The 13710-nt window shown below is 40.7% G+C and overlaps 1 protein-coding gene across 2 annotated transcripts in view; it reads right to left on the bottom strand.

The window, feature by feature from the left end:
* Positions 1–13710, bottom strand: part of mical1 (microtubule associated monooxygenase, calponin and LIM domain containing 1) — a 53039-nt gene that overhangs the window by 5848 nt on the left and 33481 nt on the right. For both annotated transcript variants that reach the window (XM_038276027.1, XM_038276028.1), the window contains 7 exons: positions 12425–12531; positions 12248–12310; positions 11939–12161; positions 4604–4671; positions 3820–4522; positions 3624–3730; positions 3365–3478 (listed from right to left, as the gene is read on the bottom strand). In XM_038276027.1, coding sequence (XP_038131955.1) covers positions 3365–3478; positions 3624–3730; positions 3820–4522; positions 4604–4671; positions 11939–12161; positions 12248–12310; positions 12425–12531 — 1385 coding nt within the window. The remainder of the gene's footprint in view (positions 1–3364; positions 3479–3623; positions 3731–3819; positions 4523–4603; positions 4672–11938; positions 12162–12247; positions 12311–12424; positions 12532–13710) is intronic.

The raw sequence follows: 13710 nt of genomic DNA, 5'->3' as shown, positions 1-13710 counted from the left end.
GAATAAAAAAATGAGACTTGATCGCGTTTCTCTGTTCCTCTTTTAAAATTAATTTGCTGTCGATATCTTCTAGAACAGACCTAATAGCAGAATCTACTCACCCAAACTCTCCAACGGCAGCCATTATTGTTGTCACCCAAGCACGCGTTGGTCACGTGGTTGATTACGTTACTGTTGGTCATCTGTCCATCATCGTATAAAGTCCGCCCTGACAAATTGATTGGATCGCCTGACAGTGGGCGATAATACTCGCGCTACTATGGAGCAGAGCCAGACCGAACTTCCCCGAACTCAAACCTTGTGGGCGGGGCTAAGTTCTGACTGGCACCCAGGCTACGACTCCACTGCCTTAATTCCCATCGTTCTGAGCTTGAATCGCTTCTTGCAGAAAATCCACTGAGCCTCATGTATGTTCCCTGGTTTTAGCCATGGAGAAAACTCTTGGCTGGAGACAATTTTGGTTACATTTACACTTGCTCATATTTTCCAGAAAAAAAGTTAATGGTGCATCTACCAAATGTCCCGGCCGCAACAACGCTTTTATTGGTTCCGCTATCGGGACGGAACCAATAATGGCGAACCGTTTTTTTTTTTATATAAAAAAAAAAAAATTTGCCAATTCTAATGTTTTATTTAGATAACAAAAATAAATCGTGATAAAAATAATCCTATTTATGATGTTTTAAAAATTAAGACCTACGAAAGACTGATTTAAGACCAATTAAGGCCTTAGTTTTATTTTGAAGAATTCAATGCCTTTTAAGACTTTTTAAGGACCCGCGGGAACTCTGGTTTAAAAACAACACACTCTTTGTAAAAGGTTACAGCCAGTTATATGGTGAGACCAGCATAAGGAGGGTTTTCATTCTATTACCACTCAGCCCTTAAATAACTCAGCTTTACTTCTCTCATTTAAGAAGCATTAGTTTAGCGGTTTTTACTGAAAACAATAAAAGGCAAATTAGTTTTTTTTTTGGACATTGCAGCAGAATTTATCAAGTGAAATGTATAATGGAGGATTTTTGCTAATTTTAACCTCTCCACAAAAAAAAAAAAAAAAAAAAAAAAAAAGCACATGCACCACCCTGTACTCGCTACCGAGAGGGAACGGCAATTAAACGCGTACGAGAAATTAGCGATGCAAACAGTAACTTTTAAACGGAGCGTGCACGAGGAGAACTGGGCTCGTGCACGCCCCGTTTAAAAGTTACTGTTTGCGTTGCTCATATATGCTTACTTTCCCAAAAAATATTTGCTTTTTTTTCTCCACTATTTGATATGCCAAGAAATACCTCCCCTCTCGCACACTGATGAGAAAATGGACTGAAATATAAACGAAAGGGAATTCTTAAACATATTCTTAATATTTTCATATTTCTTAATTATGGATGCCCCTAATATTGAGTTTTGGTGGACAGATAAATGCAAACAAATTCCTGCCTACTGAGAATTTCCTCCTGTTGCAGGAGTGCGCATCGCCCTAAACTCTCGCAAATTGATTGAAATATGAACGAAAAGGGAACAGTTAAACATATTCTTATTTGTTTTAATGTTGTTTTCATATTTCTTGTGCATGGATGCCCTAAAATTGAGTTTTGGTGGACAGATATATTTAAATGAATATGATTTTTATTCATAAGGAAAGACGTTTTAGTCGATGTGCTACAGTCAATGTCCAATGAAAATATTCTCTGTTCCGCTTTTGCTATCAACACCATTCTATAACATTTTATGTCAAAACATTAAGAATATGCTTAAAAAAGGTAATTCTCAGCAGGCAGGTATTTTCCCGGCATAACACCTGTAAGTGAAAATAGGGACGTAGGACGGCCTTCCGTAAACATCACCCGAATAAGGAGGACCACCAAATTTAATGATCCACCCAGAAAAACAACATCCTCCACAACTTTTTTTTTCCCAGATTTTTTTGTTAATTGTCATTACACTGTCACAAGTACAGCGCATTTCTCTGCATTTAACTCTTGTGGAGCAGTGGGCTGCCATTGTGCGGCGCTCAGGGAGCGGTGTGGAGTTAAGGGTCTTAGTGAGAGACCCACACCCAGTTTACACCAAGAGAAATCTCAGATATTTCTGTGCAGTTTTGCTTTTTGTTTACACCAAAACCCAGTTTTTAATCACAGAGAACGATTTCTAAACCCTGCTTCTGATTACGCCGGTTATGTGCTACCATGTCAACAGGGATCAACAGCGTTTTAGCTTCTTAAAAGTCACATTATGCTTGAGAAAATCATTATGCTACGTTCACACCTAAAGCAGCAGAGGCAGCTAGTTTGCATGCAAAGTCAGACCCGCATCAAGGTGCAGCAGTGCGTGTCGAGCAGCAGGAGCAGCGCGCCACGAGCTTCTGAGCATCTGATGAGTGTGACGTGCTGCAAACACAGCAGCTGCTGGAGTTGAAAAAATGTAACTTCTGTTGCTCGACGCGTCACATCAACCAAACAGAAAAGCTGATATGAGAGCTGACAGGGTAAATTGACGCCTAAATTAACTTAAAATGCCCAGATCTGCATTTTTCTATTTTTAAATCTAAAGTGTTGTTTTTTTAAGTAGAGAATAACAATCTTTCAGTTTGGTATAAAGACAATTTCCTGATTCCCATCTTTCATAAAACACCTGAACTGACCGTTTGTTATTTATTTTTTAATTTCTCTGTCTTAATGTTGGCAGTGGGGTTTAGGCTTTAAACCTGGGTTTAAATGGAGACTAAGCCATTCTCAAGCACGTATCAAGGTGCTCATTTTGAGCCTGGATATATATTAATTTTTGATTCTGTTCATGGTGGAGAATCCTGCTTCACAGCAGCAGGTTGAGCCAAACATCCTCTAAATGTGCAGGGTCATCTTTGAGCACGCCATTTCACTTTTCTTTCACCAGTTCACCGCAGTTCTTCCAGCAGTCCACACTTTCTCTGCTCTCTTTTTCTCATGGTCTTCTCCTTCTTTCCCATCGCCCGGCTTGCCACAGGTTTGCCTGCTGTGTCTAAAAGTAGCAGCAGCAGCAGCAGCAACCCAGACTGACAGCTCATTGGCTCATTTGCAGCCTGGAGCCGGATGCTCCGGAGGGCTTTACTGTATTAACTGGAGAAGGGGCGCAAGTGAAATTAGAAACTGTTGGACAACATGCAGTAATTTCTAAATCAGGTGGGTCCGGATAAGGACCACGGTTGGCTAATCAATGATGTCTGCTTTAAGCTTTTAAAGAGTGAATTTTAATTGCTGGACTTTCAGGATCTCAGTGAAAAGATGAGTAATGTAGAGGAGGAGGATTCATCCGATTTCCCAGGATACACCTGGTTTAGACACAGTTAACATTTACGAAAAAGATGTTTAGCTTTCGTACAGACCTGAGCTTTGCAGAACTGCTCCATTACGCTCATCTTGGCTCGCCGCTCGAGCGTCTTCATCCTCTTCCACTCAAACTTCTCTGCCTCCACTGGGTCAACTGGCCCTGATTCAAACTATAGACACACAGACAACATCCACATCCTTCATTTCACCAAGATAATCCAAATCAGATTAAAAATCCTGGCACTAGCAGCTGAGCACATGGATAACTTTGAATGCGCCGACCATCATTAAAGCGTAATCTCCTCACACCTTTACCTTCATATCGGTATAGTCTTCCTCTTCAAACATATCATCGTCCTCGTCGTCATCATCTTCATCAACGCCATCCTCTGAGGCGCTGTGAATATGTCCGAATGTCGTCTCTGTTATAACAGCAAAGTAAATATTTAGCAAAGTATTTTTATGTTTTTATTTTCTCCACAGTGAACGACAGGATGAGGGCTGGACGTACCCACTCTGCCGGGCTGACTGACGTGGACGCTGAGTCGGGCGTCCCTGCTGATCCTCGGGGAGGACAGATTCCAGGGGGAGAATTTGGACCGTACCCGGTTCTGCCCATTCGGCATCTCTTTCCTCTTGAAGCAGTGTCGATTCTTCTTTTCCCGGATGAGACTGGCATTGCTCCCGCTCCAGTAGCCGTCCTCCTCTTGTCCGTCCTGCCCTTCTCGTTTAGGAGGCCCGCACGCATTCGCGGAGGATGAGGAGCAGGAGGAAGATCCGCCTTGGGTTTCCGAGTCCGAGTCTGCGCTGAAGCTCTGCAGATTCCCGAGCTCATGTTTCTCCTCGATGGACAGCTGAAGCTTTCGCAGCGATGGCTTAAGAGAGAAGTCTATTACTGCTAAGGTTTCCTCTGGAGCGGCTGGTGGAGCCAACAGGACTTTGCGGGGTTTCGCCACTGGAGGGGAGGGCTCGGAGTTGGGAGTCGTCTGACGCACATGGCGTGGCTTTGGAACGGGAAAAGGCATCGACTCGGGCACCTGAACCTTGTGCTTAGCTGCAGGCTCAGGTGAAACGCTCGACTCTACTGCGGCCTCACGTTCACTCTGAGCTGATCCTTCTGGTTTGGGATCAAGGAAAAACTCCTCGTCGGATGGAGATGGTGTATAACCCTCACTGGAAAGCTCGTTCTCTTCCTCCATTTCCTCTTTAATGCCCTAATAACAGAAAAAGGCAAATAAGTGAGAAGCTTTGCAGACCCACGTCAGAAAGACGGATTCAAAGAGTTTGTGACCCACCTCAGGTGAGGTTTCAACCCCATTTGGAAGCAGCAGAGCCTCAGAGTGCTGCTCGCAGTAAAATCTCCCTGTGGGTGAAGACAGAAGATCAGTTCCTGAGATAACTGTAGATGGAAACATGCTGCAGGACCTCCCGATGCTCCTAGATGCTCCACTAAAATATTTGCATGTGAATTTCTGCTCTGCTATCAAACAAAGGTGAAATAAAGAGCCAACAATCCAAACGCTGAGTGCATTTCCATGTGAATCATCATGCACTTCCAAACAATAGGGGGGCCGTCCATGTGGAAGCACACATACCTCCAAATTGCACCAATGCTAGTCTGCGCTGTTAGCTCGGAATACTTTTTAACACCACAGTTTGCATGAAAATCTAACATGGTTTAAGCCTGGTTTATACTGAAAGGTCTGTGCCAATAACATAAGCTGTTTTTAGCACCCACATCGCCCTGCACATCTAGAAACATTTGTAATTATGTGGAAAGCTCCATGTGAAGAACAACATACGGGTGTTATTTAGATATAAACATCCGTAGAGCTAATTTCTCCACGTCACTATAACTGAGCATTCAGGCATTCAAAGGCCTCTTTTACAACATATTAAACATAATCCCACAAAGATGGACGTTTTTCTCAATCTTTGATCATTTGACTCCTTCTATAGAACATCAGCAGACCTGTAATGTGAAAGCTGAAATCCGTTTTTAAAGAAGAGAAACAGGCTACATTTCTTTGAAAAAAACTAAATTCATATGGAGGTTCCTTATATAAGCTGTACAAGAGATTTATTAATTTATCCAACACGGCTGGAGAACAGAAGGCAGACAAGTTAATCAAAAATATATTGCATTAGAGCCTTATTTGACACAAACAATACTTAACTCGCCGCCACAGGCGGAAATCCTGCAGGCGGGACACGGGGGAAACATGTTAAACCTGCTGGTGATGTGATAAATGACTTACTGGCTTTAACAGGAAATGTAATATTTCTACCTCTTCGTCTAAAGTCTACCTCTCTTATCGGCTTCATAGTGAAGGAAAAAGCCGAGCTAATGATGGCTGAGAGGTTGAAAGGAATATGTAGGCAGCAGCACTGAGAGAACGAGGAGGAGGGAAATAGAGAGATCACTGTAGATGAGGTAAAAGATGACAGGTCTTTAAAAAATACTGCCAGGTAGATATTGTTAGAAATAACCCTGATTAACATTTAACTGAGATTTTTTTCCCCCCCTGTGAGAGATTCAGTTTTTAAAATGCATTTGGGGTAAAACCGACTCAATTGTCCCGGGTCCAGGGTAGAGAGGGTCCCTGAACCAGACCCTCACTGCAAAAACAATCTAGAAATAAGTCAACATTTCTTTAATTAAGTACATTTTCCCTTAATTTTCACAGTTAAATAAGTTGATCCTGCTAATGGAATGAGCATTTTTACTCATTAAATAATTATGCTCTTAAAAGAAGACAATGCAATAGTTTTTTTCTTATTTTAAATCTAAATTATCTTGTTCCATTGGCGTCTCACTTGTATCTCACCTCCTAAATTCAAGAACTACCTAAATTTAAATGCGACTCGCGATGCATGTATTTAATAAATATTTTCGTATCCTGAACAGATAAACATTAACCCACACTTATAGATTCAGTGGTGGCTTAAATTAAAACATTCAAGAAAAACAAAAATATAAATATTTTTCTTTAAAGATGAGTTAAGCCTTTTGGTTCATCGTCAGATCGGTGACTTATTTCAGCCCTGGGGCACAAAAATCTGGTTAAAAGTTGTCCATATATCCATCTATATCTATATATCTATATCTAAACAGATATATGAATATGTAAAAAGGTTGCCTTTTGTGCGGCATAGTAGTAAATGTTGATATCGTTTTAGTTGACGGAGAAGTAAATGTATATTTCAAGGGAGTAATTTGATTTTCTTTGATTTTTGATGGCATTTATTTTTAAAGCACTGGAAATTAGTTTGAGATTTAATTTCTTATAAAAATATTTTTATGCACGGCAGTTAAAAATGAGCGAAGAATGCAAATAAATCCTTTTAGATTTTAGTAAAGTTGCATTATTACCTCCTTCCACCTAATAATATTATTGTTGATGTTGCTGGTTAAACATAGAAAAATCCTTATGGGGGGTAAAATAAGTAATAAAGAGCAATACGACTTTATTAAACATCCTGAAAAGGTGCCAAGGAGAAAGAGCAAGAACCTGAGTGAAGTTGGCCCCCCCACCTTCTTCAAATCAGACAAAATTAGTGTCAAACGTTTGTGTAGCAAAAATTTTCGTTTGTGCCGCTATCATTTTTTTACAGTTTAAAATTATATAGTCATAGGTTAGCAACTTATAATTTATAAGAAATTCAGAGTTTCAGAATGAAATAAGTTCACTGACCTTTGATGGCTTCTAAAAACAATTATTATTAAAATGATAGCAGTACAAAAAATTATATATTTTAAAATATGCATTTTTTTAATTTTTTATATATTTATTTTAAATATTTTATGTTTATAATTTATTTTAAAATTTTATATTTTTGTATGGCAACATTTTTTATTGGTACTGCTATCATTTCAATGATATTAATAATATTTTGTAGAGGTCATCAAAGGTCAGTTAACATCTGTTTTTGCTGCACAAACGGAGCTGAGTTAATTCAATCTGAAAAACTCAGAGAGAGAAAGATGCAATTAGAAGAGTTTTATTGATACAATAGTTTGAACTTTGGCGCTCAGGCCTCGGCAGGAAACATAAACACTGATTTATACTTTAATGCAGATAAACTGATGTTTGAGAGTATGGATATTTCCCCCCGGGCCTGAAACTGGTGGTGGAGTTTAGATAGATGAAGTTTGGTTAATCCATAGAGGCTGGTATACAAGGTGATGCTTGAGTTAGATGTCACTGAATGAACAAAGTTGCATAAACTGTCCATGAAGAGCAAGCATGAAGCGACTGTGGAGTGAAAAAACTCCCCTTTGGGAAGAAATCTCTGGCAGAACCAGGCTCAACATGGCGGTCTTCTGCGGGACCGTTTAAAGTGACAGGGAACTCCATGAAAGTCTGGAGGGACTACGCACTGGAGGTGAGGTTGAAGGAGCATCGAGGTGGGTTGTCTGAATCAAAATCCGTCATAGCGACGGATCTTGCGCTTGTTGAAGAGCAGGCCGAGAGATGATTTGGAGTGGCATTTAAGGTGAGTGCTGGAAGATGATTGGGCATCGAGGAGATGTATTTTGAAGCGATTGGCTGCATCAGAGGCGGATCAGCCTCAGATTGAATGGAAGTAATCAGAGTTTCTTCAGTTGAATTTCCGCCTTAGCTTCATTTGACACCCACTTTGTCTGATTTGAAGAAGGTGGGGGGGCTGGTTGACCTTTGATGACCTCTAGAAACATCTCTTTATATCTTTAAAATGATAGCGGCACAAACGAACATTTTTGCTGCACAAATGTAGCACAAACATTTAAAACCAATTTTGTCTAATTTGAAGAAGGTGGGGGGGCTGGTTGACCTTTTGATCTTTACATTTTCATTAATATCTTCAAACCCAAAGTGGCACAAATTAACATTTTTGCTGCACAAAGCAGCACAAACGGAGCTGAGTTAATTGACACCCATTCCGTCTGATTTGAAGAAGGTGGGGGGAATGGTTGACCTTTGATGACCTCTAGAAATATTTGTTAATATATTTAAAATGATAGCGGCACAAACGAAACTTTTTGCTGCACAAACGTATGACACTAATTTTGTCTGATTTAAAGAAGGTGGGGGGGCCAACTTCACTCAGGTAGAGCAAGAGTTTCCTGCTGAATGTTAAAAGCTAACGTCAAAGAATAACAGCATATAGATATGCAGACTAAGGCACTAGGGGTCAGAGTTCAGCTCTCTGTCTACGGTACTGAGACGCCCAGATTCTGTTTATGGGGGGAATGGAAAAGCAGATTGTGTATGGAGTGAACTTTGTTCCATCATTGTTATGAGCAAAGAACGAGTTTTGTACATGAAAATTTAAAAAGAACAAAAATTTTAAAAACCTCTTAAGTAAAAAAAATTCTTTACAGAGTAACTTTGCTGTTTTCTGAAATATTATTTTTCTAAAGGATTTTGTTATTTTTTCCAATTTCTTTCATTTTATAACAATTTTTTAAAATTAAATTGTTTAATATCTTTTATATGACCCTTAAAGAGAGCAATTTGCGTTGTACATATATTCTCCATACTTCTGGGGCTTTCCTCTGGAGTAAGTGAAGATGCATTTTTATTGGTCTGCTGGACGTTAGCAGCAACATTTTTATTGGTCAAAAGCAAGTGTTTGCATTGGATTTGGAAGGAAGAGAATGTGATCTGTAGCATTAAATTTGAAAATAAAGCAGTTTGTAAAAGTCAATCTAAAAAAGTAACATCGAAAAAATGAAACATTTGATAATGTAAAATCTAAAGAAAAAAATATAATTTTTATTTTAATTTCTGGGCTGCATTTTTTTTTTTTTGCAAAATTTATAATTAAAATATAAAGTAAACTTTAAAAAAGTTGAAATTTGAAAAAGTAAAAAAAAAAGCAAAGTTATAATAAAACCTTGTTTGGATTAAGAGGTTTATCTGGGTCACATTTTTTTTTTCCCGTTTGCCATTAACAAAATATATTTATTACTTGCAACAATTATGGAACAAAGTTCACACCGTCGTGCTGAGAGAAGCAGAAGGAAATCCATTTATGGCCTGCAGAGTAACAAGACACCAGACACTGCGCTCTCCTTATTAAAAATTTTCTATTTTCTCAGATGTCTGATGTGTGGGAGCTCCCTCCTCATGCGTCAATCATGCTGATTTACTGTGTTATAAATGTGCTTAGAGCCGACCTGAAGTAGCTCAGCTTCTCAGTGCATTCTGGGCTGCTCTGTTCTGATGGTCGCCACTTGCATTCAGCCAGCATTTCTTAACTGCTTCACTTTTTTTTTTAAATTACATTATCTTTGATTTCACATTTCCAGGTGGAAAAAGGGTCCCAGCATTCTTGCGCATCTCGCTCTTCTAGCTGGTCCATCTTCACGCGACGTTTTCCACAATGGCGGTCATACAAACAAAACAAGCCGGTAAGGAACCAAACAGGAAATACGGATAGAGTGTAGAACGGAAGTAGATTTGACCGATCTGTCTGCAGCACCATCTGCGGTCACCTACAATTTTGGAGAGATGCACCAGTGTGTCTGCGGAAGGATATTTGAATTCACTTCGACCCACACGCAGACGACCTGGTTTCCAAGTATAAATCAGCCAAAAGCAGCTGGATCAGCTGATCGAGAAGGCCAGCTCTCTGATTGGACGCCCTCTGGACTCAGTGCAGGAGGTGGGAAACAAGAATCCTAAATTAACATCTCTGTTGGATAATGTCTCCCAACCCGTGCATGAAGCTGGTGCTGAACTGGACAGCTCCTTCAGTGACAGACTGCTGCATCTTAAATGCACCAGGGAGCGTTATCACAGATCCTTCCTCCCAGCAGCTGGAAGACTCTAGAACCACCACTGTTCCCAACATCCTCAAATTGTTCCATTTATGCTGATTTTGCTCAGTTTCTAACTTAGTCAGTTAAATAACCTGCTGCTGTCATTCTGCACATCTCTGATGTTGCTGCTATTTTCAAAAATCCATTACTGTAAAAATGTCCATTGCTGCATATTGGTTATTTATTCTCCAGGTGAACAGTTTTATATTTTTATTGTTATTCTTATAAATTTTTCTAAGGTCCTTATTTATGTGACCATTTTTTCTATAATCTTTTTGCTGCTATAAACACCAGAATATCCCCATTTGGGGACAATAACAGGATTTTCTATTGTATTCTATTCTATCATCTGATTAATGTACCGAAGTAGGGAAATCAGAACTTTTGCAGTTGGACGCCGAGCGTCAGCCAATCAGAGAAGCCGATCCAGGAGCTGTCTGAGAGAGGAATACTACATGCACGGCTGTAGCATAAACCAGGAAAAACTATTTTAAGCCATTCAATTCACTGATTTGACCCAAACAGCATCCAGGTTAAACATTGGACGCCTTTTTTGACACGAGAGTTTAAACCCTCATCCATGTAGTTTTGTTGTTGTTTATTTATCCCCCCACCACACACACACACACACCCACACACACATGTTGTGACACAATATCCTTGTGGGGACCTTCCATTGACTTCCATTCATTTCCCACTAATTTATATGGCCTAACCATGACCCTTGCCCTAACCCTAACCATTACCGACACATACCTATCCCTAAACCTAACCTAAACTCAATTCACACCTTAGTCCTAAACCTAACCCCCACCCCAAGAAGAGAAACTTTCCTTATGGGGACCAGTTGTTGGTCCCCACAAGTACCTATGAGTCCCCAAAATGTAGCATATTCCTAGGAAATTGTCCCCACCAGGTATTAAAGACATGGCCACACATACATACACTCACACACACACACACACACACACACACACACACACACACACACACACACACACACACACACTAGGGTTTTTGTAGAATCTATAAAAGAGGAAAAGTGGCTGTAAACTGCTGTAGTTTCCAGATTTATCTTTGTAACCATGGTGATCACTTTGTTAGACTTGACAGCTACGACTAGCAGGACTAGCTTTGGATCATTTAGGGTCAGAAACATTAGCCTAGTGAGACCATCCTGATCTCGCGAGCTTTCAAGGTTTCACTCGCGGATCAGTCTGGAGACTCTCAGTTAAAGAAAATTTGGAGCCGTTCACCAAACGAACGTCCAATCAGCGTTGGCTTTGAGGCGGGTTGAGGTGTGACGCAACGAGAAGCGCGACAGTTCAGTCTAAAGAACATGGCGGCTTCAGCCGATGAAACTAGCGTTAGCGTGGCTATCGAGCAAGTTTTATCGGAATTACAGAGTATTTCTTCACTGAAAGAAGAGCAAAACACTGCTCTGGAGTCTTTTCTCAGAGGAAAAGATGTTTTTGCTCTTCTCCCGACTGGTTTCGCCAAGAGTAGCCTGGCTTGTGGTTGTGTTTTCGTTGTTGCTCTGTTAGTACGTCATATGCTTCGTTGATCTGATTGGTTTATTTGGCCCGTCTATCACCAACATAGGCCAATCAGCTAACCAGTATTTCCGCCCCTTCCCAAAATTACTTCAACGGAAGGTTTCACAGATGGATATGCGGAGCAAATCCATCTGGCGGAGTCAGGTTACAGAAACATCACTTTGATTCGACAACCCCCCTTAGGAATAACTCCAAAATGTTTCCTTTTATCCAACCAAAAAAAAAAAAAAAAACAAGAATGAGATGGGATTTTCAGCCCTGCTCACCGCTAGTCTTGTCGAAGGCGTACCCTCCTAATCTGAGTGTGATGCCACACTTATGACAGGTGAAGCAGCTCCTATGGAAGAACTTTCCCTCCGCGCTGACGCGCTCCACCACGTACACCATTTCTCCACAGAAGTAGCACTGCTCACTGTTGGTCATCACTTCAGGCTCCAGAGGAGCAGCAGGAACCGGATGGACTTCAGGAGACTCAAGTAGCTCTGAAGTCTGAGTGGAGAATCATTCAAATAATAAAAGTTATTTTCTCTTTACTCATCACTGAAAGCTGAGCTGATTAAATAAATAAAACTCACGTTTTCCACATCTCCCATCCTGTCCTCAGGCTTTGCAACTCGTTTCAGAGTTGCCAGCTTTTCCTGTGGACAAATACGGACATAAGAGTCGAACACTGCACGCTGAACAAGAACCTCAGTAGACGTCTGTGTCACATATTTCTGCGTGCTGTGTCAGCCCCGTCTAGGTGGGCATACCTTTTGTCTTTGCAGTGAGCGGTTCCTCAGCTTGCTCAAGAAAAAGACAACCGACTGTGTCCGAGCGAGACTCGGAGACTTGGACGGCGGTACGGGGCCTGCAGGTTCTGCCGTCAAAAGAAAAGGAAAGAAACGTCAGACGGGAAAACAATTAATTATTAAGGCACTGGAACAATTCCACTTAATTTTCACTGATGGTGCGTTTTTTTTTTTCCCTAATGAAAGCTTTAAGCCACAACGCATCATGTTCGATTACTGCTGTGTTCTTTGTGGCGTCACATCAGCAGCAGCAGATTGTAACTTGCCAAACCAAATAGAAACTCTTCAGCCCCAGTTATCACTACCACCCCCCCCCCCTTCTCCTTCAGATGAGGTTACAGAGACCGACTGCTCCCTCCTGCCTGCACATCACTCAGCAGATCCGAAGCAGAGCAGCATCGTCTCTACGAAACCCACCTCAACGCTCTACGCTGCAGCGCCTCCTCATTGAAATGCTTCTGCTGCAGACAGTCGAGGGAATAGCTGCCCCTGAGGAGAGGCTGCTCCCCCTTCGGCTCCGCGCCGTCTGCCCACTCTGCCTGCTGTTAGGCTGGCTCAGTGCAGGCGAGCGACACAACCGGTACAGGCTGGCTCTGAACACGGCACAAGCCTCTTAGGCCCAGTGAATTATGGGTAGCCTGCTTTTAAAGAGACAGTCCACACTTTATCTCTAAAGGGAGAAAAAAAAACCCTCTTTTGAGGTGATGCCGACACTGGTGTCTAAGCAACCATCTTGAGGAAGACAGGTGCATCTCAATAAATCTGAAAATCAATGAAAAGCTAATTTATTCTATTTGATTCGCTGCCTAACAGCTAATAAAAACCCATATTACAACAGACTGCTCTTTTTTTGTATCAACTTTTCTTATCTGAATGTATAATTAATGCTTTATGCATTGCTCACAGAAATTTTGTGAGATCTAAATGATGGCTAAAACAATTTATCAGATTTATCAATTATTGAAATAATGGTCAACTAATTTAGTGATTGATTAATCGTTAACTGGAGTATAGAGACTGTAAAACATGCCTTTAGCTGACAGAGCGGCCAACTTAGAGCAGGAATTATACCAAGATTGTAAAATAGTATAGAAACATTTTGCTTTTAAGATATAAAAAAGTCAATATGCTCTATCCAGAACTCCACATGAGGAAAAGTTTGAGTTTAAACTGGTTTAATTTCGTCAAAAATAATATGTGGCTATGTGATTATTAATCGATTAATTGAAAAAACAAACAGATTAATT

This window comes from Cyprinodon tularosa, unplaced genomic scaffold, assembly GCF_016077235.1.
Source record: "Cyprinodon tularosa strain WSP-4 unplaced genomic scaffold, ASM1607723v1 ctg99, whole genome shotgun sequence".
NCBI classification, from domain to species: domain Eukaryota; kingdom Metazoa; phylum Chordata; class Actinopteri; order Cyprinodontiformes; family Cyprinodontidae; genus Cyprinodon; species Cyprinodon tularosa.
The sequence above is the reverse complement of the archived record's forward strand: the minus strand, read 5'-3'. Positions and strand labels throughout refer to the sequence as shown.